We start from the raw sequence: 23,768 nt of genomic DNA, 5'->3' as shown, positions 1-23,768 counted from the left end.
TAATAAAATGTTATTGAATTCAATATTGATGGTGCATATAATTTAAAAATGTTACAATTTATATAACAGCCTTCATACAGTTCCAGCATTTTTTGATCCCCCTTCCACCATTATTTATAATGTGATTTAAGCAAGTAATTGATTGAAATGTATTCGTTTTGTTATTAGCTATGATTAATTAATAATTAAAGGAGAGATAATTAAAAGTAATAACGCATTACAAAAATAAAAATTAGTGAAGAGTAGGGTAGGATAAGGTAAGTACGTGGGTCATAAAGGTCATAACAAACATTAAAAGACAAGGCATAGTAAAGCAATTGTATATAAAACAAGCTTCCGAGTCAAGCTGGATAAAAGGTATTCTTGTGAATAACCCGGCCATCAATTTAGGATTGAAGGATTTTAAACTTCACTCTTGAGTCGTCGCCAATTAATCCAACAAAAAATGGATCCGTACGTTATTTCAAGGACCGAAAGGACTCTTGATCAGACAACTAAATCAAAACATATGACGAAAAAGATGAGGTTATTTCAAGGAAAACTTCAAAAATTTGTAATTTGCTAGTTGATAAGCAGTAATTCAAGCTTTCCAGTGTTGATAGGAAAGCAAACCCTTTTATCAATCATTCATCTCCATTAGACAGAAAGTCTGTCTAACCGTGTATAAAATACCAGTAAAACAAAATCTAAACTGGAATTTAAAAATGGATGTATATGTGTAATAGGCTGATGATGATAAAGCATCATAAACCTTGATTACTAAAACAAATTTTTCTATAAACTAATATCGTAACATTCATGATTGAAAAAACAATCATTAACAAATGTTAAAAAAATTTATACTGCCTTCGATCGCATTTCAGGCTGCATAAATAATTAGCTTCAAACAGATCCACTTAGCATTAACATGGCTTCCACGGCAACTTGATCCCGATGGACCAAAACCCTTGAGGGACGTCGCTTTTTCGTATTCACTTTTCGCAAAAGTGCTTCGGTACCAATTGCTCGCCAATCTTCTTCATCAGTACTTTCGCCTCCGTCTAACATTTGATCTTCGTCAAAAACAAAAGGTGGCAAGGTACCATATCCATATTCATGTTCATCAAATAAATCATTATCGTCTTCTTCCTCTTCTTCTTCTTCATAATAAACACCATTATCAGGATATTGACCGGTAAACAGAGCAGGTGTTTGTTCCCTTGGACTCAATACCCCTCCTAAATGAGCTGTGTAACTGCCAGGAGTCTCTTCTAACGATGCAAAAAAAGAGGAAAATGGAGTATTAAAAGATCTGGTTTTTCTACCAGATGACGACAATAACTCATCAGATTCTTCGGCGGACATGCCGGACGGTATTTTCTTGGCTCGGGACCTAACATTTTGTCCGTCGGACGGACTTTTTGAAAAACGCTCCTGAGAATTGCTTAAGGAGGGAGTGTCGAGAGGCTCAGTCTTCGGTATTGAATTAGAGGGCAAACTCTGAGGATGGCTGTTTGCGGGTATCGTCGAGTCCCTAAGTACCCAACGCCCCCAGCCAATTTTCTCGAATTGGATGCCCTTTTTTGATTCGAGAGCACGAGTTAACAGCCTGCGTTGCTGGGTCGGCGTTAACTCGTTAAAGGAAGGCAACATCAGGGATAAATGGTGCAACAGCCGGCGGATGGGCAAGGAGCCATAAGTCGACAGAATTGAAGGCAAATATGTATTACAGAGCTCCTTTAACACAGATGAATAACGATTGTTCGTTGACGATGGCAAAGATGAACTGTCATGGGAACCTAACGAAGAAGAATATGGGGTTTCTTCTTTGTGTGCAGTCACCGTGCTGTCAAATGAGGTGGATGCCCACTTGACAGACGAAAAGCCATCGGAAGGCTCTTGTTTGACATGATTCAAAGTGTTATCCTTCGACATCATCGCAGATAGTTCACTTTGTATAGGCAGAGCTTTGATGGAATTCGTAAAACTCGGGTTTTCTCTCTTAACATCAACACTTTCTTTCTTCTCAGCAAAGTCAGAAGCAGTAGTCATTTCAAGATCCATGTTATCGATATTCATTGTGAAGTAGAGTAATTAAGAGAAAGACTCGAGAAATTAAGCACAAAGAAATTAATAGGGAAAAATTAGGAAAAGAATGTAATGGGAACTAATTTAAAGAGGCAAACAGAAAATATGCTCAGAATAGTTCGGAAGATATGTAGTAAATGAAACACCAACTCCTGCGCGTCCGATTTTTATATAAAATATACTGCAGTACAGCCGCTTATTTGTCGATAACACAATATGCCAGCCGAGCTCCTTGAACAAAACACCCTAAGGAAATCGGCCCCAGAACACCGTATTAAATAAGCGGGTACACAACAAGGACAGATAAACGTCAATAATTAAATGGAGACGGAACAACCCAATTCCGCACAATCTGTATCGTTAAATCAATCAGCCACCGTATTTACCAATATGTCTCTTAGCAGCGTGACTGGACAGATAAATAAACAAAATAGGAAATTTACCTCTGCTAGCTCTGATAATATTAGGCAAAATGTTCGATAGGCAATTAAGAAAAAGAATTAGTTTGGTTGGTTTTGTTTATTTGTTTTAGTAAAATGAAATATTCTTTTCAAGTTTAGAGTAATTTGTTTTACGATTTGGTTTTAATTTGAATGTTCCCTTCCCAAACTTGACGTTGAGTTACAAATTCATTAAAATGATTTAAACCCTACGTCTAGGAAAAGATGGTTTCCGGGAGAAACAACACTCCGAAACAGTAAAAGCCAATCCACTTAGAAAAGAAATTAATAAGTTTGATGACTAAAAAATCAGATTTCACTTTTCACTGACACAGAAAATATCATCAGGTGGACTGACTTTTCAAGACAACAGAGGCAAGCAAAAGAAGGATCGAACAACTTCGCACTGCCTTGCAGGTTTTCTGGGAAATTTTTTAAAATATAAAGATTTAAAACAAAAAATTATTAATATATTTTTATACCAAATGCCTTCGACTTTTATGATTCAAATTTATTAACGATTTTATGTTTTGATATACGCAGATGGCAAGTTGTTAAAATATTTTCTCCAGTTATTACCGATCATGTCGATCAAAAATGATCGACAAAGGGATCTACGTTTTCAAACTGTATGATCAGAAACGATTTAGCCCAGAGAGAATATACATGAGTAGAGTAGTTACTATCTAAACAAAAGGTTTCGATCCATTTTCCAACACTCCTTCCAATATATAGCGCTTTTGATCGCATGCCAAAATTTCGAGGAAGGTCTGCTTGCCGATGTTGCTTCTTGATTATATAGATGAAACAGTAGCGAAGGCATTGTATAAACCAGTATCCTCTTTCTATTTTATTGACCTTCAATGTAGAAATCATGGCACAAAGTGATTCAAAAACAAAAGTACACATGGGTCTATTGCTTCAAAATTGAAATAAATTCTGTTCTGCAATTATTTACTCCAAGTGGTCGATCAATTAAGTCGTTAAGATAATTTGAAATTTTTTTTATAATTGAATTCATTTTTTATGTTTAATTTGTTATATTATATTATATTATTTTATTTTATTCTATTTATTTTTTTTATATTTAGCATAAGGTTCTTTCACTTATGTAGATTTGTTTTAGCAATTTTTATCTCAAAAAATTTTTAAATACTCTATAATATTCTTAGCAGGCAATTATTCAGCTTTTTATATAAACAAGTTAGTTAATCACCTAACCAATTACAACACATCTCTACTAATGAATAAGTACAATACGTTATTATACGTTTTACCCTTGGAAGACAATATCGACTTCATGTAAATGTAGAAGAATACAGTAAACAGGCATTTTACTTTGCGTAGACGTCGTTTCAACTCTTCTCATCCACACATTCATCAATAATTTTACAAATGAGAAGCGTCGTAATATTTTTTATCCATAATGTCTAAATATGTAGAGATAAAAAGACCCTGAACAGTTGTCACATCTTCAATACACATAGGGAATAATACGATATTTGACTGCCTTGCAGTACTTCTCCCAATCTTCACCATACTTTACACGGCATTTGTGATCATCCCGTGCATTTCTATGAACAAGAAGCACACCAAAATAGGCAACATAAAAGTACGGGATCGGTGAACCAAATCCAGCAGGTAAACACCAAGCCCAAGCCATAATCCAATCACCAAAATAGTTGATGTGGCGTGCCATTCCCCACCAACCACTAGTTAAAAGTTTAGTTCCACGTTTAGTCTGGATAAATTTTAAGTGTTTGAGCTTGGGATCGTTAGGATTGCTTCGGAACCTATTCTTCTGACCATTGGCGCCACGGAAAATATAGTATCCAAGGAACTGTAAGCATAAAATCGCCAATGTTTTGACAAGTCCTAAATCCACGGGATGAAAGGCTAAATAGCGAGCTTGCAAAGAATAGAGAAATGGAACCCACACGAGATCCCCAAAGCTCAGCATGTAGCCAAACCCATCTGTGGTAATGTCCATGGTAGTCAAAACAGCACTCTCGTTGATTAGAGAATCCAGAACATACCATGTATGGAAAATAATAACCAGAACCATGCTGTCTGTAATTCTACCTCCTAACACCAGGTACTGATGGCATGCAAAAGCAATGTCAAAAACGACCCATAAAATTAGACCGGGACGAAGTTCACAAAAACACTTGATATCAAAATTGCCTATTCTAGGATTGAGGCTGCGGCCAATAAACCAGTCAAATAAAATGTTTCCAGAAGTCCCCCCTTTAGCAAGTTGCTGCTTTCCAAAAAAAGACTGAACGTAGCAAAACGTGCATAAAACTACTGAAAAAACGTATGCAGCAAACATCAACTGTAAAAAGTTATCCCAAATAAATTCCATGCAGCTAGCTCCCAACAGGTATATTGAGGTACAAACGACACCAAGTATTAGGCAAGCTGAGTTAAAACCATTTATTTTATAAAGTAATCTTGTCCCTTTGTCGTCTATAGGTGTACCCTTTGCCCATTTTCCATTCGTGCATTTCCATAACAAAGTGAGAGTACTAAACCAAAGCAAGTACAAAATTAAAGACTTTTGGTCAAATAGAGGAGTTTTTTTAAATATATGAGAGATTTTAGAGAATTTAGCCGGGCATCCTTCCTCATTACAGATATAAAATGAACCAAAAGATACGACGGTCGTTAAAACAGTAACACCTAAAGCGCCAATGGGCCCAAAAAATTCATATTCGAATTTCTCCTTTTTTACCGCACCTTTAGCCATTTTCAAAAAGTTCTATGAAATGGCAGTAGCAACTAGGAGTTTCGAAGATGTTATGGAGTATCTTTATTTAAATGCCATGTCGCATGATATACATAATATGTGTTACCTTAATGATCTTATTCCAACGTAGGCCTTTTTGCTCCTCCAAACAACAGAAAAATCATAAAAATGATGATTTTCATAAGCTTCGGCTCGTTTAATGCTTATTTAATTAATAAATCAGCGGTCCGTCAGGGATGTGTTCTTACCATACGTTCGCAAGCCAGCAATACAAATTAGTAAAACAATTGTAGATCTTTAGAATACCAATATACAAAATTAGTTACTTATCTGATTTTATTGAAAAATTTATATTATTAACATTTATATAGTAATAGTATATTCTACAACTGAAAGAAATTGGAGTAATGCATATATATATATATATATTTGATGTAATTTCCTACAAATTAATAATTTGTAAAATGGCAGATCATCGAAATCAAATAAACGTAGCCGCAAGGCATTGATCCTTTAGAGAAAAACAAGCATAGCTGTACATCCACACTATTAGAAGATTATATAATTTATAAGTTTGGTAATGGAAAATTAAAATTAAAATCAAATATGTCGGTAAAAACCTGAAAAAGGTTTTGGTCGTCCAAATCTCCATGGTCTTCTGAGAGCTCTGGTTCTACCGAATTGATTGTCGTGTATATATTCAGAACGTAATGAATCCTTTCCCATACAATTCCCGGATATTTCTTTTCCTCAAGGGTAGCCTGTACTGATGCAGTTACATTCCAAAAATCCTTTGGGACATCGTAACCCCTTTCGGAACAAACATGTATTATAAGAAACGTATGTGTAACTAAAATTAACATTGCTTTCAGCCAACCGTATTTTTCGAAACAATCCATTGAATTGCTAATTAATCGTGACAACTGTATCGATGTTTGGCCAAGCTTTTGAACAATATCTGGATAATTGGGTACTAAAGTACGGCTCACAGTAATAAAACCTTGATAAAGATTTTTACGTACTGTCCAAAATACGGTTTTGAGAAATAAATAGCGAAAATGAATATCTGATCCATCGATATTAGAAAACTTCGACTCTATTTCCATTAAAACCAGCGATAGTTGACTTTCATAAAACTGAATAGAGTTAACGAATTCGTTTACAGTCGAAGTATGAATAGCTTTATATATTTCCAAACCACAAGTTAACAATTGCCCGAGTAGTGAGTGAAACTCATAACTAATAACATCTGAACCCATTTTTCGCTGAGAGAGAAGTTTGCCGTAAATATCGTGCTGAACCCAAGGCTGGCAAGATCGTAAAACACATTCCAAAGCATCTATCTCACAAATCGAAAGCCAAACCTCCATATTTGCTTCATACTCGGTATCAGTATTTTGAAAGATTGGATTAACAAAACATGCGTAATGAATTGCATAACATAGATCAGTGTTCATACTTCGAAACTGGTTTCGCATGCAAAGTTGCGCCCTTATAGCATGCAGTCGAATTCTGTCAATATTTCTCCATAGTCGAAATATTACCTCCTCATTTAAAAAGTCATCAATTTTTGAATTTAATGCATCCGATAGTTCAATGGCGCTATGATTAACAGCCGAAAAGTATCTTTCAATATTTGAAGGAAAGGATTCTAACGAAAGTGCTACCGCAATTGCTGTAACTATTAAAATAATAGAAGTCGCGAAAACATGGTTAGAATTTTTCAGATCAGATAACAATTTATCAGCTTGCTCAAAATCTAAAATATAATTTGTTACATTAAAAGTATTAGCATAAACTTTTAAAAGGCTTTCGCATACATCCCAAGGAGGGATAGTTTCTAAAATACATTCTAATCGTTTTTTCAATTTAGGATCCGTTTCTAAAGCTTCTCTTAAACGTGATTCTGGATCTCTCTGAACAATACCTTGAAATTCAGCCGAAGATTTCAAAATTGTTTTCCAGTCTACGAATCCAAACTTCTGGGTTTTAGGGAGGTTGTTTTCTTCCAAACGCGTCCGAGTCTCTTGATGAGCAGAACTATCTGTTTCTCTAGTAATTGGTCGGCTTAAAGGTTCTTCAAGAAGTTGGACTGCTTGCTCGTTTACTCCATATGTACATGATTCTTCACTCTCTTTACATCGAGAACAAGGATATTGGCGGTCACATTTGACTTTTCGGCGCCTGCATCTCAGACAAGATCTAGCTCGAATATTTTTGTGGGCCCTATTTTTAGATTTCCCAACCATAATTTACCTAATTACGGTATTTCTTCTGTAGTAGAAAGTTGGATATTTCTATAAAATACAATTCACCATAAAAAATTATACGCACAAACTAAAGGTTTCATTCAGTATTAACCTGATAACCATCGAACTTTTAAGCTGGGATTATGCTTCAATTGAATCGATGAGACTACTAATATTTTACTGCAAACATTTTTATGAATGCAAAGGCGGTGTCAACGTTGTGTGGTGGTAAATATTGAGTGTGCAGGCTTAATTATTTAAATTCTTCAACGTCTAAAATACAGTGTAAGCATCAGATCTCGATACCATTTTTTTCGCAGAGCTTTTATTTAGAAGATTTTTATAGGGATCATTTTTTTAGCCTAGATGCCAAAGGTACTCAACAATACGTTCCACAGTTGGGTTTGCAGTTGCTTACAAAATAAACAGCTAATTGTCATTTTAGTAATTATACATTCCATCGTGAAAGAAAATGCACACTATTAAAGTTTTTAGTTCATCAATTGCTTTGCAGTAATCCATTATAATGTAGAACTTCAACGTAACTTTACTCCAAAATTTTTAGCTTTTAACACTACTTGGTTATTCATTGCTGATAATAATGCGCGTAAATATCACTAGCTAATGGACATGAAGCAGTAGGCTAACTCTCTAAGCTTGATCAAAAGATCAAAAAGCAAATCTATCACAAACATCTAGGAAGACAGATAATCTAGATATTCAATCGTTCTATTATTCAATAAACATAAAAAGCTAATCATCAACCAAACAAAATATCACTTAATTAAAAGGAACAAAAAATAAGTTTTTTAAAAATGTCAATGTTTTTTCTCATGAGCAAACCCTAAAAGTTGGAGCTAGAACCCTTATTAAAGATAAAAAGTGAAGCAAGAATTATTGCAGAAAAAAAAATTTTGAAAACAAAAGTGAGTTTCTATGCTTAACAACATTGATCGCTCACTCGGTTCTTTTAGAGTTTGAGGAACTTGGATGGTCAGGAGAATTATTAGAACCATCTCGGACAGTAGGATAAGCAACTTGGTTAGTCATGGAAGGTGGTTGAATGAAGGGATACGGCATGCCAGATTTTGCAGCTCCAGGTGCCATCATAACCCCTGAAGTAGGCAGTGGTAGCATTTGTTCTGACAAGGGAAAAGGCGGGTGCTGGTAAGGATACTGTGAATATGCTTGGAAAGCCTGAGGCATATTCGAAGTTGGACTCATGTATGGAGGGTATGAAGTATTATACGGGAAAGGTACTGGAGAATAGGTGTTCGGAACATAAAAACCATTCGCTGTTGGCATTGAAGAACCATAATTAATCATAACCCTATCATGAGGGTATACATTACCATCAGAATAGGAAGGATATCCGTTTTGTCTAGGATAAGATTGATCCTGTGTACGCCCACCATACGTAGGCATAGGGAAATTTGTTGGTGCATTTTGAAACTGGGCAGGATTATAGTAACCTGGGTAAGGAGCATCTGAATAAAATATTTGTGCTTGCGGAAACTCTCTAGGTATATTACTAGTTCTCTGCGAAAAGTTGTTTGGTAGTTGTCCTGTAACATCCGGGGTCGCATCCAAATTTTCAGTACCAGATGAGTTCATATCATACGCAATTAGCAAGTTCTTGATTGCCTCCATTATTGTACTATAGTAAGTGGATTCGCGGTATATCATTTGTAGACAATGAAATCCTAATCTTGCCTTAGTTATGAAATTATTAGATTTATTGGCATCGTCCTTCGTCAAAGTAGCACAATATGTCAAGGTCATTAACGCGTAGTATCCAGAATACAAATTGAAAAACAGTTTGGGAGTATTTGGAGATTTGGCCAATTCCTGTAACAAAAAAACAACACGCTCCGCAGATTGTGCACACTTTAAAGCAAAATTTGCAGGTTTCATTGGCGACCCATTCTGATTATCAATTGGTGTACTAATACTGTGAATAAAAGGGCGATAGAAAATGAGTTCTATTTGCCTGAATTTCAATTCCAGTATTATTGCTTGGATCCATTTGGGTGAAAATTTTGGAACTTCGCTCATTTTTAAATAAGAAGGTAAGTTTTTCCACCAATATGTAAGTTTTTCTTCATGATCACGAACAGCTGGTAATGAAACTTTACAGTGTGAGTCAGAGGGCGATTTGACTGGATACACTTTCCTTACAAAATGACTTAAAATACGAGAAAGCGTTATGTGTTGTATAAAAACTTCCAAGCTAGTGCATTCTGATGCTATTAATCGTGGAGGAACCTGGTCATTTTCTAATGTGAAATCAAAAGAATTGGGTAACGATTGATCAATATCAACGTCCTCAATACTGAGAGGAAGACCAACAATTGTACTGGTGTAACAAGCCAAAACGTACACAGAATAAAATACCCGTTTGGATAACCGAGATTCATGAGATGTGAGAACGTCTGAAAAATCCTTGTGCAATCCCAATTCGTGGCAACACAATAACGCATTATTCGTGAACGTATAAGCTTGAGAAAGTCGGGAACTGAACAAAGCAAAAAGCGCAACAGACAATAAAATTTGCACAACTTCAATCGTATAACTATCTTCCCATGAAAATGAAGACCGAATGTAATAGTAATACTCGTAAGCTTCATGATAAGGATAGTTAGCACTAGGAGATTCATCGGGCATATAGGTGTAACCCAAGCACAATGTAGCGACAAGTAAAAAATGAAAATTGTTATCAGTCTTGCCAGTTTTGTAATACATATGCATCTTCTCAAAGAAAGATGCAGGATGATGAATATGTACCAAAAAATGGTCATTCATAAAAAATTGGCTAACAATAGAAAGAGCCTCCTCATATGGAGGTAGCTGAATTTTGAGAGGCGGTTTTTTATGTTCATCTTCGGCAGGGGTGGGTGGAAGATACGGAAAAGATAAAGGATCTGGCTGAGAAGAAGATGAATTAGATTCTTGGACAGGATTGGGAACCGTAGAATTCCTCGCAATGTTTTGATGTATATTTTTCATAAAGACAAAGCCAGAGGAACTTCCACGAAAGTCGGCTTTCCCATCATCTTTTAAACTCAATTGTCCATACCGGTCGAATAAGCTTTCAAACTCGTCCTGTGACGAGCTTCTTTTAGAGGAATCAGAGCGTTTCCAAGGAGATTGGTTCACAGGAGAATCTTTGTCATTTGGAGGAGCCAGAAATGATGGCAACTTTAAATTTGGATCGCTTTCTTCAGCCAGTCCCCTCAGATATTTCAATCGAAGCTCCAAAAATTCTATATACTTCTCAGGAGCATGCCGTAATCGCTTAAAAGGTTGACCATAAGTACATTCTTCAACAAAGTTAGAAAACTCCATCCAATTATAATAGAGGCTTGAAATAAATTTTAAAGCGACTAAACTTGAAGAAAATAATCTCATCTAAATTGTAGGCACTTACCATAGTTATATGCTATGCAATTCGAGCAAGGCTGAAAAAGTTAGTAAAGAACAGAAATTTATATTTATTTCTAATCGCTCATCCAAATTAATGCAAATAAGATAGAAAAAGAGCAATAAAAGCCAAAAAAATAATAAATTAACGACAAAGGTTATCCGCATGCTCTCTAGCTGAACTGAAATCAATCAAGCTACAATCAACTTCAGAGAAAGCGGTAACTGGGTGAAGTGAGTTCTCAGTTCCCAACTCAAATAATAAAATTATGCAAAACATAAATAGAGCAAAGAAATTGACATCTTACCCTTCTCTGATCACATTTGATCTTTCTCCTGTGACATTCATCACATGCTCTAGAAACACGCTGTCTACGAGATACATCGCCGGAAGACATTCAGCAGCCTATCAATAAACTATGTTGAAGCCTGCTAACTTCAAACTTGAGGGAGAACAGGTCTTTTAATTTGTATTTATCGAATCGTTGTTACCGGTTTTTACAACCGAAAGTTAACGCAAGTGAGCAAAAATGCAGTTTATCATTCAAAATTTAACGCTTTGAAACTAAAGGAATTTGGTGCTTTAGATAGGTAAATAAATAAATAAATGGTGATCGCTGCGAAGCGATTATGGATGATATACGCGACAGGTTAAACCTACGAGAGTGTGTGCCAGCGATCGTATACATCCGCTAAATAGTAATTACTCGTTACTTCACGTTAGCATACATGTGTAGGTGAAGCAATGAGATTATACCATGCTAAATGTTTTTGTTGCGGTATGTTAAATATCGTTATAAGCCTGACATCTTCACGTGTGAGTTCTCCAATGAGTCCTGAAGCTGGAACCATCAAGCCGTTTATTGACTATTTTCAATATTACTGAAGAAAAAAGTATGGGAAATAAAGATCATTCAAGATCAAGTTTGTCTGTTCATGTAAGCCACATATTATTTATTATAATATCAAAGTCTCTCCGTGCCTGAGTTATGTTCGGTAACTGTATATTGCATAATACTTTCTGTTGTGTACCACACATTATAGTGCGCTACGAACTCACCAAATAATATTACGTATCCTACAGAGACTTCGCGAATCGCGTAGTTAGTAAAAATATGGAAAATAACGTGAGTAAACAGTTGAGCGTTAATATTGCAGCCACACAAAATCGGTTGATTGAAAGCGAAATAATGATTCGGAATTTCCATAAAACACAATTAATACTCTTAGTGTATTCATGTAATAGCTTGTACAGTTCTCAAAATAAATCTTCAGTAGACACGTTTTAAATAATAGGGTAATTACTAGGATATGCACGCGACCGTTAGACGCCATTACATGTGCAAAAAACACTGAGTGCTGAAAAGCTAAAATTATTACAAGTCTTGCAGAGTTATGATTGTTTGAGTTTTTTTTTTTTATAAGTTAATCCTACGCCAATATATTAAGAGGATTTTTTTAACTGCTTAGTATTTAAAAAAGTATATCGAAGATCCGGTATCTTGATTGTTTACAAAAATATAAATAGCAACGATAACAAAGACGCATTGTTGACAAAAATAAAAAATGTACAAATATTTAGAAAAATGTATATTTTAATTTCTATGTATCTAAAATGATGGTCAATATTAGTTATACCGTGAAGCGCTGGCAACGGAAGGTAAACGAATGTTGACAACAACAAACGAGTGTAAATAAACACACACCAACAGCACAATTGCTGTAGAAAGGAAAAATGACTGTTCGCAGACTCGAAAGCAAGTCTGAGCATATATCAGATGACGAGGAGAGAAAAGAACAGTTAGATTACAAAAAGCAAATGGATGTAGACACAGATCGTAACATTGTATTGAATGGTCGCCTGGAATCCCAAATTGCGAAGTTGTCCGTTCCACCTCACGAAATGAGAGTGGTCGATGATTATTCGAACAGTAAAAATGCGGAAAGACACTCTGGAGAAATACAAGCTTATGCGAAATTCGCTGGAAGTACATGGACTTATTATGTTAAGAAAATTCGAATTATACTTGGTCGCGAACCAGCAAATCCTTCACCAAAGGGGAAAAATGAAGATTTAGAAGTAATTGATATGAATTTTGGTCCTTCTAAAGTTGTGAGTCGAAAACACGCTGTTGTGGAATATGATTTGGATGACCAAACATGGAATTGCTCAGTTTACGGTCGAAATGGCATTAAAGTAGATGGCAAGTTATTCAAGAATGGGGAAACAGTCAAGCTTACAAGTGGGTATGTTAAAAATCATTTACTAGAATAGTGTTGGTTCGTCGTGATTTGCGACAGGACGGAATATTGATGGTTTCAGCAGCGCATAATTTATGCTTTACTCTTTCATAAGTTCTATGGTTTTCTCGTGTTATTTGTCAATTTTAAACGAATGTTTGGTTATTTTATAAATGCGCGTTAAGGATTTGTCAAATTATCAAGAAAATAATTATTTCCGTCCTAGTTCAAATAAATGCAGGAAATTATGCCAATTATTTTTTTTTATTTCTTTTTCGTCTTACTAATTATCTACTAGATCTATACTCGAAGTAGCGGGTTTACAAATGATGTTCGTACTACCCAATGCAGCTGAGCAAAAGCAAACTGACGAAAGCACTATAAAGGAGGATGCTATAAAGTCTGAAATTTCCGCAGCCGTAAACGATGCTGCTGAATATGGTGATAATAAAAAACCACCATACAGTTATTCTGTTATGATTGCACAAGCAATTTTATCTTCTTCTGAATGCATGATGACTCTTTCTAACATATATTCATGGATTTCAACACATTACCCATATTATCGCACAACAAAAAGTGGATGGCAGAATTCTATCCGTCACAATTTATCTCTCAACAAAGCATTTCGAAAGGTTCCACGGAAGTCAGGTGAGCAGGGGAAGGGAATGAAGTGGTCGATTGTGCCTGAATTTCGCGAAGAGTTTATTGCAAAGACTAGAAAAACACCGCGTAAACGCTCGCCCTCCTCTCCTGTGCCATTATTAGCAAAAAAGAGAGAGGGTTCTCCATCATTACCAATTCCCATCCTTCCGAAAATGAAGGACACCTCTATTCCGGCGGCGGAGCCAGCCTCATCCACTACATCTGCTCGTGATCAAACTCCTTCAACTCCTAAAGATGTGGGCTCACCCTCGACTGCTGAAACCTCAGCAGAAGAAAAGCAAATGGAAACCTACAAAACGCCTACACATGCTGCATTATCTGATATTATTAGCACCCATGATTATGCTTTAGATGCTAATAGTGCTTCTCAAACAAAAAAGGCTGCATTTGGATCTCCTATTGGATCTTCTACATATCCAACGTCTTCTCCTGCACCTTTTTGGAAATATGTTGCAGTTCCCAATCCACACGATTGGCCTCAAGTAGGTTCATATGACACAATTTCACCTTACAGAAATCCGGTCAATAGTCACTTGATATACTCTCAAATACAGCAATCTTCACCGAAAAAGATTGATGAACAATTACATGATTTACAAGGTGTTGATTTGGTCAATGGTTTTGAAGGGATTAGCTCCTGGAGAGAATCTATGGTAAATAAGTTACGCTCTTCAGTTTCCGACTCACCGACAATGAATCTTGCGAATTCCAACAGTAAATCTTCTCCTGTCGCCGTTCAACGTGTTTCAACTTTACCACAAGCCTCTGCGAACAAGCAAGCCAAGGAAATGGAAAGCAAAATGAGTAACTCCCCGACTCAAAAGTCAAAAACAGAAGAAAATAATCAAGCTGTCCGCGCAATATTAGATGCTAGCGCCACAATGGAAAAGCAGTATGACTTACACAGATTACCCACCCCAACTTCACAAACAGAGTCGGCTTCAGTGCCTCAAATTGCTAATCCTCCCAATTCACAAAACCTCGTTAAAGAAAAATCTCCCCAGCAGTACATTCAGGTTCCTCAATCTAATGTTAAAAGTAGTGCTTAATGCCAACAAATTCACCTTGTTTAATATCTTATCCCTCTCCCACTCTTATGATCTTCGAAATTTAATTATTTTCGACTTTGACCTATTCTTGTGCAAACGGAAGTTTTCTTAATTTATGCGCATTCTTGGATAAAGACATTATGCTCTTTCATCACAATTATTGCTAATGAAATTTTGGAATTGTTCGTTTCCGTTAACTTGCGAAAGTTTTCCTGTTAAGGGAGATTTTAACCTAATAATTAAGGTTATACGGTTGCTATATAATCATCAAACGTTGACAACAATACTACTGACAAAGGATAAATGCCAGTTGGATTGCTTCTGGAGCTCTCAAGGATTAATCGAAATAAGCTGTATGTTTTTTCTGATTTACTTGCCTCACAAAAGGTCGATCCTTTAATAATACACTTTATTTTCGATAACAGTCGAGAAGACACTTCTATATGAAGAAAAAACTATTATTCATTTTGCATGTCCCTGGTCGGACCTGTATTTGCATACAAATTTACTTCACATTTTCATTTGCCAATCTAGAACTATTTCTATGTTAATTATAATAAAATCATCCACGTCTTTAACTTTATGCAAACATGCGTACATCACTTATATGGCTGCATAACATAGTTTTTCGGTTGTTTCCCTCAATTCAACAATAAGGTCAATTATTGTAGTATGCTACTAATCACTGAATTTTTATTATAAAATTGAAAGCACTACATTGGAATTTGAAAGGACATTTACTGACCGATAATTTATCAATGCTCTTTGATTTCCATTTTTTATCCTTTTGTTATATACCAAAATGTTACAGCACTCGAAAAGCTAATTTAGATATAAATAAACAGACAAATGATGTTAGAAAACTGGACTGAATAGTAAGGATTTAACAAGTGAATTTTATCATTCCATTTATTGCGTAAATTTATTCAATCACTACTTTAAGAAGCATGGTATGCAAATCCGTTAAACCATTTAGTGAATTAGAAAATAGCTACGCACGGCTATACTAAGTGCTGTACTAAGCAGTCATACCCTAACCTATACATAATATTGTGACTGCTATTAGCTATACAACGAAACACAGACCCTTTGAAGTTTTGACACAAACCCATACCATGTCTGCTGCATTCACGATCTCCAAGAAGAGAAAAGTAAGTAATCTTTTATTAGAAAAAAAATCGATGTTTGTGTAGGGATATATATGATGATTTCCAATATCTGGCACCTCTTGTCTTATGGGATTCTTAAAAGTTTCTCGATGAACTTAACCTTTTGGAACTATATCTGATATCAACGTATATTGTTAAACGATAATAATGTAAAATTATATTTTTCTACGCATAAGATCTTTTTTCCTAATATCGTTCACTTTGTGCTTCTTTCTAAAGTACTGACCAATTTAGTTCGTTGCTGATGGTGTTTTCTACGCCGAGTTGAACGAGTTCTTTACTCGTGAGCTCTCTGAGGAGGGTTACTCTGGCTGTGAAGTTCGTGTCACTCCATCCCGCTCGGAAATTATTATCCGTGCCACTCACACTCAGGATGTTCTTGGAGAGAAGGGACGCAGAATCCGTGAACTTACCGCTTTAGTTCAAAAGCGTTTTAAGTTTGCTGAGAACACTGTTGAGCTGTATGCCGAGAAGGTTCAAAACCGTGGTCTCTGCGCTGTTGCCCAATGTGAATCCCTTCGCTACAAGCTTTTGGCTGGTTTGGCTGTTCGTCGTGCCGCCTATGGTGTCCTTCGTTATGTTATGGAGGCTGGTGCCAAGGGTTGTGAGGTTGTCATCTCCGGTAAGCTCCGTGCTGCTCGTGCCAAGTCCATGAAATTTGCCGACGGTTTCATGATCCACTCTGGTCAACCTGCTGTTGATTTCATTGACTCTGCTACTCGCCACGTTCTCCTTCGTCAAGGTGTTCTTGGTGTTAAGGTTAAAATTATGTTGCCTGAGCCCAAGACCCGTCAAAAGAAGTCTCTTCCCGATATTGTTGTCGTTTTGGACCCCAAGGAGGAGGAGCCTATTACTAAGCCTTATACTGTTATCAACCAACCCGTTGAGGCCGCTGCTGCTGCTGGCCAAGAGGTTGTTGCTGAACAAGAGACTGCTGTTGCTTACTAGGTGCTTTAGTTGGTTCCACTTAATTCCTGATAAAAATAAATTCGGTTTAAGATATTTGATTTGACACTGAGTGTATGGTATTGTACTTGTATTTAGTAATAAGTGTTTTTGGTATATTCGTTTAATTGTATCTTTGAAGAGAATAAATATAGACACATTTTCAGGTAATACATAAAGGTAAAAACACTGTTGTTTGACACACAACCGAAGTGCGTTTAATGTATTAAGAACACTTAGTTGTCCGAGCAATGTCCAAACATTGAAATCGTTTGCCTTACTTGTATATTAGCAAAGTTTTTTGTTATCAATTCTAAAATTCAGAAGAAAGTATAATAAAAAAAGAAAGGAGAAATAAACCTTGGGGAGTAATGAAAACTGGCAATGCAACTTTTCAGAATTGAGTAATGTTCAATATTAGCGTTTCAGTATTTAAACTGGCAATTGATAATAAATAATATGACTCTTATAATCCTAAATTAAAAATCTCTTATCATAGTTATATACGAAAAAAAAGGAGAAAAGCTATAGAAATTGTCGCTAACAGGTTAAACATCATCGCCAGGCACTTTTATCCATCAACCGTAAATGGGTAGAATTCTCATATCAAAGTAAACAGAATACGCACGGATCGCACTGCCAACATTAAAGTGCAGCAAAAAAAAAATTAAAATATTATTATGAAAGGGAAACTGGTTATCAAAAAAATAAAAAATAAAATGAAATCATGGTGCTGGAACATAAAGCGGATTATCTGCTTCTAGATATTTTATTTTTTCACACAAGTGCTTATAAGAGGCCAAAACGTTTTCATATAACTTGTTTGCTTCTGCACTTGTTTGTCGTAAATACTCATGCGATGTAAACAGAGAATCTGCCAATTTTTGCTTAGCACTTGGGACCTCTGAAATGGGACAATCACACACCAACCTGGCAGCGGTATTTAAATTTTCATTTTCTTTTGCAAAAAAATTCTCGTATTTTCTTATATAACGTAAAGAACGATAAATCTCGATTGGAATATTATCGGTAAATTCAACAAACTCGGCTGCAAGGTCTTCGTCACTCAATTTTTCATTACACGATGACTCCTGTATCTCATCCATTAAAAAAGGTCAATATTGTGGAAGCCAAAGTGCAAAAACTTGTTATAAACAAAACAAAATGAAAAGATGAAAAAGAAATTAAATTTCAAATTTTTGGTTAATCGCACCTCCTAAACTTCCCAAATTCAATCGCTTTAATCGAACATGGATTTTTTGTGTTTTATATTTCAGAATAATAAACCTCAGACTATATTAAAAAAAGTAGAAACCTCGTGGAAGAATGCTTACTACTGCTTCATCAGTTATCTCAGGTTCGCACTTGTCTACTACAGTGGTGAGGAAAGTAACATGTTACCAATTGTATGGAATCAAAGTAGTTAATTGAGATTTACGAGAGAAGCTGTGAAACAAAAACTTGCCTTCTAGACAAGGTCGCTTTGTTTTAAAAAAACAAAAAAAATCCTCTGCACAGTCCCTTCACTCTATCGATAGTGCATGATTTTTCTTTTTCTTTTTTAGCTATCGATAATTATTTTGCATTTAAAAGATGAGAAAATATAAATATAAAAACAAATTAAAATATTATCAATCCCGGTTTGAGTCAATAAGAGAACTTTCATTTATCTATTTATTTTAATTTCAATTAATTAAGGAACTTACATCAATTTACCATGCTCTATAGAAATAAATATGTAGTTTACAATGCGAATGATGGGTTCAAAAATCAAAAAATATCTAAATTTCTAACTTTTTTTTACAAACAAAATATTAATTTTAAATTTTGTTATACATTCGGCGCATCTATTCATTAAACCGTCCTGACTATGAAAGCTTAAGAAATAGTTATTACATGGACTTCTTCAATGCAACATACATCAAAATTATATAATTACTTATCTAAAGAGGTTCTTCTTAATTCTCTAGTATAATTAACTACTGGTATGGTGTTTGATTTTTTTTAATGAACTTTCTGGTCCTCGATTTACTACCTTTCATTATACCAACATTTGTTAGCATAAACAATAAAGCCATCTCGACCTTAACACCTTACACGCGAATTTTACACTGCAGTCATTTTTAAAAAAGGGAGATATAATTAGAAGGTGTGCAATATCCAAGTAATAAATGTCATCTCTTAAAAGAAATGCGCGTCCTATGTGTTGCTGAAAAAAACTCGATTGCCAAATCGGTAGCAAGCATTCTAGGGGGTGGACACGTGAGAAGGGTTTGTTAAAAAATTTAATCTTTTCTGAAATTTACTAATCTCTTAAGAGAGATACACGAAGTAAGTATGTAAAAAATTACGACTTCTCATTTAATTTTGGAGGCAATGTTGGATCTTCTGATGTTACAATGACTTCTGTATCCGGTCACTTAACAGAAGCTTCTTTTCCTTCTGAATATTCTAGTTGGAGCTCTGTCCCTCAAGACGTTTTATTCGATGCTCAAATCATCACCTCAGTATCAAAGAATGCAGAAGTACTAGCAGACAATATTAAAAAAGAAGCTAGAAATGCCCAGTACCTTTATATTTGGACCGATTGTGATCGTGAGGGTGAACACATTGGGGTGGAAATCTCCAATGTAGCTAGAGCCAGCAATCCATCTATTCAGGTTATCCGAGCAGACTTCAATAATTTGGAACGGTCGTAAGTTATAAACATCTTAGCGTTTTAAAAAGCAGATATTTATTTATTACAGAAAAAACCCTTCAAGATAAATGCTAACTAATTTTCAGACATATTATCAGTGCCGCGAAACGTCCAAGAGATGTTTCAAAAAATGCTGCAGATGCTGTGGATGCTAGAATTGAACTTGATTTTCGTTTAGGTGCAATATTCACTCGGCTACAAACTATTCAATTACAAAAATCATTCGATATTCTTCAGAATAAAATAATAAGTTATGGTCCCTGCCAATTCCCTACATTAGGCTTTGTAGTTGATCGGTGGCAGCGAGTAGAAGACTTTGTGCCTGAAACCTACTGGCACCTTCGATTTGTTGATAAAAGACAGGGTAAGACTATTCAGTTCAATTGGGAAAGGGCCAAAGTTTTTGACAGATTAACTACAATGATCATCTTGGAAAACTGTTTAGAATGCAAAACTGCTAAGGTCGTTAACATAACTCAAAAACCAAAAACCAAGTATAAACCTCTGCCATTATCAACTGTAGAACTTACAAAACTGGGGCCAAAACATCTAAGAATTTCTGCTAAGAAAACTTTAGAGGTACGATTTGATTATAAGTGAATTTGCAACTTTAACATCATTTTCATCAGCTCGCCGAAAACTTATATACTAATGGGTTTGTTTCTTACCCACGTACTGAAACCGACCAATTTGACTCTTCAATGAATTTGCATGCGATTATCCAAAAACTAACAGGTGCACAAGAATGGGACTCTTATGCAGAAGGGTAAATATAATTTTTCTTATAGTGGCTTCCGTAATAACTAATGTTAGGCTTTTGGCTGGAGATTATCGACCGCCCCGAAAAGGTAAACACAATGATCGCGCTCATCCACCTATTCATCCCGTTCAAATGGTTCACCGGTCAGCGCTTCCTTCCCAAGATCATTGGAAAGTATATGAGCTAATTACAAGAAGATTTTTAGCTTGTTGTTCTGACAATGCCAAAGGAGCCGAAACGTTGGTGCAGGTTAAAATGGAAGAAGAGCTTTTTTCTAAAAAGGGATTGCTAGTGACAGAGAAAAATTATTTAGAGGTTTATCCATATGAGAAATGGGAAAGTTCGGATCAATTACCAGAGTATAGACTTCACGAGGAATTCCAACCCCACATTCTCGACATGATGGACAGTTCAACGTCCTCCCCTTCCTATATCACTGAACCGGAGTTAATTGCCTTGATGGATGCCAATGGAATCGGGACAGATGCTACTATGGCAGAGCACATCGAAAAAGTTCAGGAGAGAGAATATGTCATAAAACGAAAAAAAAGGGGCCAAGGTGTAACTGAATTTGTACCAAGCTCTTTAGGAGTTGCTTTGGCAAAAGGCTATGATGAAATTGGTTTAGAGTGGAGTTTGACCAAGCCTTTCTTGCGAAAAGAAATGGAAGTTCAACTTAAAAACATAGAAAATGGCCAACTTAATCGGAATGTTCTAGTTCATATGATCCTTACCCAATTCCGTGATGTTTTTCATCTCACAAAGCAAAGATTCGATTGTTTAAAAAATGTAAGTCAAATTATCATTGTTTCCTACTTTTCCAATTTTCAAAATCCCATACTTTATTTATTAATCTTTTCATTTTATGGTTGCTAACAAATATAACGCAGAGTTGCAGAGTCTACCTTATGAGTCATAATGAACCGCAAACCTAGATAACCAGACCGCTCGTATACTTTTATTAACTTATTACCTTTCGTTTTTAAGCGTCGCATTAAGACCTTCATTTTTTTGGATAGCATCAGCCTTAAAAACATAAAACATCTTGAGTTGGATCCGTTAAGCAAGTCGACTTAATATCGTCAATGTCAGAAAAGACTAGCACAGTTACAATACACTATGGAAATCAGCGATTTCCGGTAGCAGTCAATCTAAATGAGACGTTAAGTGAACTGATTGATGATTTACTTGAAACGACTGAGATTTCTGAGAAGAAAGTCAAGCTTTTTTACGCTGGCAAGCGTTTAAAAGACAAAAAAGCCTCGTTATCAAAATTGGGTTTAAAAAATCATAGTAAAATTCTATGTATAAGACCACATAAGCAACAACGAGGTTCCAAGGAAAAAGACACGGTTGAGCCCGCTCCGAAAGCGGAAGCGGAGAATCCTGTATTTTCGCGTATTTCTGGAGAAATAAAAGCCATCGATCAGTATGTTGACAAAGAACTTTCCCCCATGTACGACAATTACGTAAATAAACCGTCGAACGATCCAAAGCAGAAAAACAAACAGAAACTAATGATAAGTGAACTACTTTTACAACAGCTTTTAAAATTGGATGGAGTTGACGTACTGGGCAGCGAGAAATTGCGTTTTGAACGGAAGCAACTTGTTTCTAAGATCCAAAAAATGTTGGATCACGTTGACCAAACAAGCCAAGAAGTGGCCGCATAGGCTTTATTATTTTTATAGACGTTACCATTTCATTTCCCTTAAATTATTCCCATCTACTATACTTGCTATATGACTTTGACCTAAACGAAATACAATGACCAACCATAGTAACCAAAAATACCGATGCATGCCTCTTCATGTAACAAAATTGATCCTGATTCCGTAACCCAAGTATTGCATTTATATATATATATAGAGAGAAAGATGCTATTATATAGGAAATGGAGACCAACCCAACCCAATTCATTTATGGAAGAATATCAAAAAATCCTAAACCCTTAAAAGATAGAATATCGCTGCTGGCGTTCAAAAGCTTAGTACCAACGGTAGACGCAGTCTCTAACAATTCTATATATCGCTCTACAGTTATTGCACGTCCAGTGGATGCGTAGCCTCCTCCAGTACCCACGACCCTGGTATAGCTAATAGCACCACTAGCTTGAACACCAATCGCATATGTCACTTGAGCGACACTTGATTCCTCAATTGTAGGATCAACAATTATCACTTGATCAATGCTACTAACCAAAATTATGACTGACATTAATTCTAACCCTTGCAAAGGTAATGCATTTTCCCATTCTGAATCAACATCGTATTCTTCGGAAGGCTCATATTTAGTAGATCCAATAGTGATGTCTGTGACATTGGGGGTAGAAATTTTAGGTAAACGTGTAGTCTGTAATGCTAAATAAGCAGCAAGACTTAAAGCTGAAAGAATGTTTTCGTAAGGAGACGAAGAAAGTATTACAACAGCATCTACGTGAATAATCCAAGCTTTAGATGGTGTAAATTTCAAATAGTCGACAGCAAGTGCGTTTAATAAATCCTGAAGGGCACTTGTAAGGAATGAAGGAATTTCATCGGTTTCACGATTCTGGATTGAAACAGATGGAGAACTACATAAAAAGTGTTAGCATACCAGCTTTTTTCAATTGATTCATATTGTTTGTTACGCCAAACAATGTTAATACGAACTCCAAATATCTCACGTACATTTCAACTGAAGCGACATATTTACCACCTTCGGGAGTAGCATCACCCACTTCTGCTTTTACACCTATGACTATCTCCACCGAAGACGCCCATTTAACTCTAGCAGAACCATTTGTACCAGGCAGAACATCTACTTGTCCAGAAAGCGGACGAAGCTGGTCTATCGAACGTCCATCATTCCGAATTGCAGGCTCAAATTCTGTTATTGATTTGTGTGTGTACGATAGTTCTGGTAATGACAATTGCATATGTTGGCTAATGGTATATCGTTTAAGAATAATTTTCCTTGCAATATTGCGTTGAGTTCTTGCGTATATTCTAAAGTTCGTTATGTATGCTACGCAGTTTTGTATCTGTTTAACGATATGCAAAACCGCGATAAGTTTTACATGTGATCTGTTATATTATAATACATAGGTATAACGGCTATGAGTCATTGAAAATATTGGTATATGTAGGTATTATTTATGATCTATTTCTGTTATTAGCTTCTGACTAAAGTGAGGAACGAAATTTAGTTTCCTATTTAAATTGTTGAACATATAAACTAAATATTTGTTTCAGATATCAAATGATTTGCCCCAATATCTATCATCTACGAGGCTATGTTTAAATAGAACATGTTCCAAATGTGATACACAACGTA

At 35.7% G+C, this 23,768-nt stretch overlaps 11 protein-coding genes, 12 long non-coding RNA genes and 1 other non-coding gene across 24 annotated transcripts, besides 1 other annotated feature; 13 read left to right on the top strand and 11 right to left on the bottom strand.

The window, feature by feature from the left end:
• Window positions 1-12: 12 nt before the first annotated feature.
• stb3 (DNA-binding transcription factor Stb3) lies at window positions 13-3,052 on the bottom strand. The gene has a single exon (NM_001023789.4). The coding sequence runs from the start codon at window positions 2,056-2,058 to the stop codon at window positions 883-885; it is 1,176 nt and encodes a 391-aa protein (NP_001019056.3). The 5' UTR covers window positions 2,059-3,052; the 3' UTR covers window positions 13-882.
• Window positions 902-2,538, top strand: SPOM_SPNCRNA.6511. The gene has a single exon (NR_195859.1). It is a non-coding gene; the product is annotated as a non-coding RNA (long non-coding RNA).
• Window positions 3,053-3,098: 46 nt separating the features above from the next.
• Window positions 3,099-3,416, bottom strand: SPOM_SPBC16G5.19 (uncharacterized protein; the record flags this gene model as incomplete). The annotated part of the gene is made up of 1 exon (NM_001023788.1): window positions 3,099-3,416. The coding sequence occupies one exon, from the start codon at window positions 3,414-3,416 to the stop codon at window positions 3,099-3,101; it is 318 nt and encodes a 105-aa protein (NP_596768.1).
• SPOM_SPNCRNA.6510 lies at window positions 3,103-3,421 on the top strand. Its single transcript, NR_195858.1, has one exon. It is a non-coding gene; the product is annotated as a non-coding RNA (long non-coding RNA).
• Window positions 3,422-3,834: 413 nt separating this feature from the next.
• SPOM_SPNCRNA.6509 lies at window positions 3,835-5,590 on the top strand. Its single transcript, NR_195857.1, has one exon. It is a non-coding gene; the product is annotated as a non-coding RNA (long non-coding RNA).
• On the bottom strand, window positions 3,890-5,310 carry erg24 (C-14 sterol reductase Erg24). Its single transcript, NM_001023787.3, has one exon. The coding sequence runs from the start codon at window positions 5,254-5,256 to the stop codon at window positions 3,982-3,984; it is 1,275 nt and encodes a 424-aa protein (NP_596767.1). The 5' UTR covers window positions 5,257-5,310; the 3' UTR covers window positions 3,890-3,981.
• On the bottom strand, window positions 5,590-7,731 carry SPOM_SPBC16G5.17 (transcription factor). Its single transcript, NM_001023786.3, has one exon. The coding sequence runs from the start codon at window positions 7,503-7,505 to the stop codon at window positions 5,823-5,825; it is 1,683 nt and encodes a 560-aa protein (NP_596766.1). The 5' UTR covers window positions 7,506-7,731; the 3' UTR covers window positions 5,590-5,822.
• On the top strand, window positions 7,257-7,944 carry SPOM_SPNCRNA.6508. The gene has a single exon (NR_195856.1). It is a non-coding gene; the product is annotated as a non-coding RNA (long non-coding RNA).
• ntu1 (regulatory protein ntu1) lies at window positions 7,897-11,578 on the bottom strand. The gene is made up of 3 exons (NM_001023785.3): window positions 11,234-11,578; window positions 10,933-10,963; window positions 7,897-10,825 (listed from the first exon to the last, which is right to left on the bottom strand). Exons 1-3 carry the CDS (start codon window positions 11,321-11,323, stop codon window positions 8,463-8,465), a joined length of 2,484 nt encoding a protein of 827 aa, NP_596765.1. The 5' UTR covers window positions 11,324-11,578; the 3' UTR covers window positions 7,897-8,462.
• SPOM_SPNCRNA.6507 lies at window positions 8,292-8,979 on the top strand. Its single transcript, NR_195855.1, has one exon. It is a non-coding gene; the product is annotated as a non-coding RNA (long non-coding RNA).
• Window positions 11,166-12,279, top strand: SPOM_SPNCRNA.6506. The gene has a single exon (NR_195854.1). It is a non-coding gene; the product is annotated as a non-coding RNA (long non-coding RNA).
• Window positions 11,785-12,626, bottom strand: SPOM_SPNCRNA.439. Its single transcript, NR_150827.1, has one exon. It is a non-coding gene; the product is annotated as a non-coding RNA (long non-coding RNA).
• On the top strand, window positions 12,605-15,990 carry fkh2 (DNA-binding forkhead transcription factor Fkh2). The gene is made up of 2 exons (NM_001023784.3): window positions 12,605-13,172; window positions 13,465-15,990. The coding sequence occupies exons 1-2, from the start codon at window positions 12,661-12,663 to the stop codon at window positions 14,879-14,881; spliced, it is 1,929 nt and encodes a 642-aa protein (NP_596764.1). The 5' UTR covers window positions 12,605-12,660; the 3' UTR covers window positions 14,882-15,990.
• SPOM_SPNCRNA.6505 lies at window positions 13,063-15,760 on the bottom strand. The gene has a single exon (NR_195853.1). It is a non-coding gene; the product is annotated as a non-coding RNA (long non-coding RNA).
• Window positions 15,984-17,111, top strand: rps3 (40S ribosomal protein uS3). Its single transcript, NM_001023783.3, has 2 exons — window positions 15,984-16,032; window positions 16,285-17,111. Exons 1-2 carry the CDS (start codon window positions 15,997-15,999, stop codon window positions 16,996-16,998), a joined length of 750 nt encoding a protein of 249 aa, NP_596763.1. The 5' UTR covers window positions 15,984-15,996; the 3' UTR covers window positions 16,999-17,111.
• On the top strand, window positions 16,088-16,162 carry snR48. Its single transcript, NR_150875.1, has one exon. It is a non-coding gene; the product is annotated as a small non-coding RNA snR48 (small nuclear RNA).
• Window positions 16,573-16,843, bottom strand: SPOM_SPNCRNA.6504. Its single transcript, NR_195852.1, has one exon. It is a non-coding gene; the product is annotated as a non-coding RNA (long non-coding RNA).
• Window positions 16,982-18,333, bottom strand: ptf2. Its single transcript, NM_001023782.3, has one exon. It carries the CDS (start codon window positions 18,099-18,101, stop codon window positions 17,721-17,723), a length of 381 nt encoding a protein of 126 aa, NP_596762.1. The 5' UTR covers window positions 18,102-18,333; the 3' UTR covers window positions 16,982-17,720.
• Window positions 17,561-18,690, top strand: SPOM_SPNCRNA.1683. Its single transcript, NR_150580.1, has one exon. It is a non-coding gene; the product is annotated as a non-coding RNA (long non-coding RNA).
• A 297-nt stretch (window positions 18,691-18,987) lies between these two features.
• On the bottom strand, window positions 18,988-21,290 carry SPOM_SPNCRNA.1682. The gene has a single exon (NR_150579.1). It is a non-coding gene; the product is annotated as a non-coding RNA, possible alternative UTR (long non-coding RNA).
• On the top strand, window positions 19,054-21,455 carry top3 (DNA topoisomerase III). The gene is made up of 6 exons (NM_001023781.3): window positions 19,054-19,266; window positions 19,314-19,690; window positions 19,780-20,272; window positions 20,323-20,459; window positions 20,507-21,242; window positions 21,344-21,455. The coding sequence occupies exons 1-6, from the start codon at window positions 19,186-19,188 to the stop codon at window positions 21,386-21,388; spliced, it is 1,869 nt and encodes a 622-aa protein (NP_596761.1). The 5' UTR covers window positions 19,054-19,185; the 3' UTR covers window positions 21,389-21,455.
• On the bottom strand, window positions 21,237-23,382 carry rrp42 (exosome subunit Rrp42). Its single transcript, NM_001023779.3, has 2 exons — window positions 23,123-23,382; window positions 21,237-23,025 (listed from the first exon to the last, which is right to left on the bottom strand). The coding sequence occupies exons 1-2, from the start codon at window positions 23,368-23,370 to the stop codon at window positions 22,374-22,376; spliced, it is 900 nt and encodes a 299-aa protein (NP_596759.1). The 5' UTR covers window positions 23,371-23,382; the 3' UTR covers window positions 21,237-22,373.
• bag101 (BAG family molecular chaperone regulator Bag101) lies at window positions 21,417-22,739 on the top strand. The gene has a single exon (NM_001023780.3). The coding sequence runs from the start codon at window positions 21,539-21,541 to the stop codon at window positions 22,124-22,126; it is 588 nt and encodes a 195-aa protein (NP_596760.1). The 5' UTR covers window positions 21,417-21,538; the 3' UTR covers window positions 22,127-22,739.
• On the top strand, window positions 23,057-23,410 carry SPOM_SPNCRNA.6503. The gene has a single exon (NR_195851.1). It is a non-coding gene; the product is annotated as a non-coding RNA (long non-coding RNA).
• A 43-nt stretch (window positions 23,411-23,453) lies between these two features.
• Window positions 23,454-23,768: part of an LONG TERMINAL REPEAT that runs on past the window's edge.

The sequence above is a fragment of the Schizosaccharomyces pombe genome (assembly GCF_000002945.2).
Source record: "Schizosaccharomyces pombe strain 972h- genome assembly, chromosome: II".
Classification (NCBI taxonomy): Eukaryota; Fungi; Ascomycota; class Schizosaccharomycetes; order Schizosaccharomycetales; family Schizosaccharomycetaceae; genus Schizosaccharomyces; species Schizosaccharomyces pombe.
Note: the sequence above shows the minus strand (reverse complement) of the source record. Positions and strands in the feature narration are given on the sequence as shown.

Coding starts and splice junctions, on each gene's coding strand:
- stb3 (NM_001023789.4), bottom strand. CDS start 2,058: ATGAATATCGATAACATGGATCTTGAAATGACTACTGCTTCTGACTTT.
- erg24 (NM_001023787.3), bottom strand. CDS start 5,256: ATGGCTAAAGGTGCGGTAAAAAAGGAGAAATTCGAATATGAATTTTTT.
- SPOM_SPBC16G5.17 (NM_001023786.3), bottom strand. CDS start 7,505: ATGGTTGGGAAATCTAAAAATAGGGCCCACAAAAATATTCGAGCTAGA.
- ntu1 (NM_001023785.3), bottom strand. CDS start 11,323: ATGTCTTCCGGCGATGTATCTCGTAGACAGCGTGTTTCTAGAGCATGT. Junction 10,964..11,233: donor TCAAATGTGATCAGAGAAGG/GTAAGATGTCAA, acceptor TAACTTTTTCAG/CCTTGCTCGAATTGCATAGC. Junction 10,826..10,932: donor TTGCATAGCATATAACTATG/GTAAGTGCCTAC, acceptor ACTTTGTTGAAG/AATGTACTTATGGTCAACCT.
- fkh2 (NM_001023784.3), top strand. CDS start 12,661: ATGACTGTTCGCAGACTCGAAAGCAAGTCTGAGCATATATCAGATGAC. Junction 13,173..13,464: donor ACAGTCAAGCTTACAAGTGG/GTATGTTAAAAA, acceptor ATTATCTACTAG/ATCTATACTCGAAGTAGCGG.
- rps3 (NM_001023783.3), top strand. CDS start 15,997: ATGTCTGCTGCATTCACGATCTCCAAGAAGAGAAAA. Junction 16,033..16,284: donor CGATCTCCAAGAAGAGAAAA/GTAAGTAATCTT, acceptor TGACCAATTTAG/TTCGTTGCTGATGGTGTTTT.
- ptf2 (NM_001023782.3), bottom strand. CDS start 18,101: ATGGATGAGATACAGGAGTCATCGTGTAATGAAAAATTGAGTGACGAA.
- top3 (NM_001023781.3), top strand. CDS start 19,186: ATGCGCGTCCTATGTGTTGCTGAAAAAAACTCGATTGCCAAATCGGTA. Junction 19,691..19,779: donor TTCAATAATTTGGAACGGTC/GTAAGTTATAAA, acceptor ACTAATTTTCAG/ACATATTATCAGTGCCGCGA. Junction 20,273..20,322: donor CTGCTAAGAAAACTTTAGAG/GTACGATTTGAT, acceptor CATTTTCATCAG/CTCGCCGAAAACTTATATAC.
- bag101 (NM_001023780.3), top strand. CDS start 21,539: ATGTCAGAAAAGACTAGCACAGTTACAATACACTATGGAAATCAGCGA.
- rrp42 (NM_001023779.3), bottom strand. CDS start 23,370: ATGCAATTGTCATTACCAGAACTATCGTACACACACAAATCAATAACA. Junction 23,026..23,122: donor TATGTCGCTTCAGTTGAAAT/GTACGTGAGATA, acceptor CTTTTTATGTAG/TTCTCCATCTGTTTCAATCC.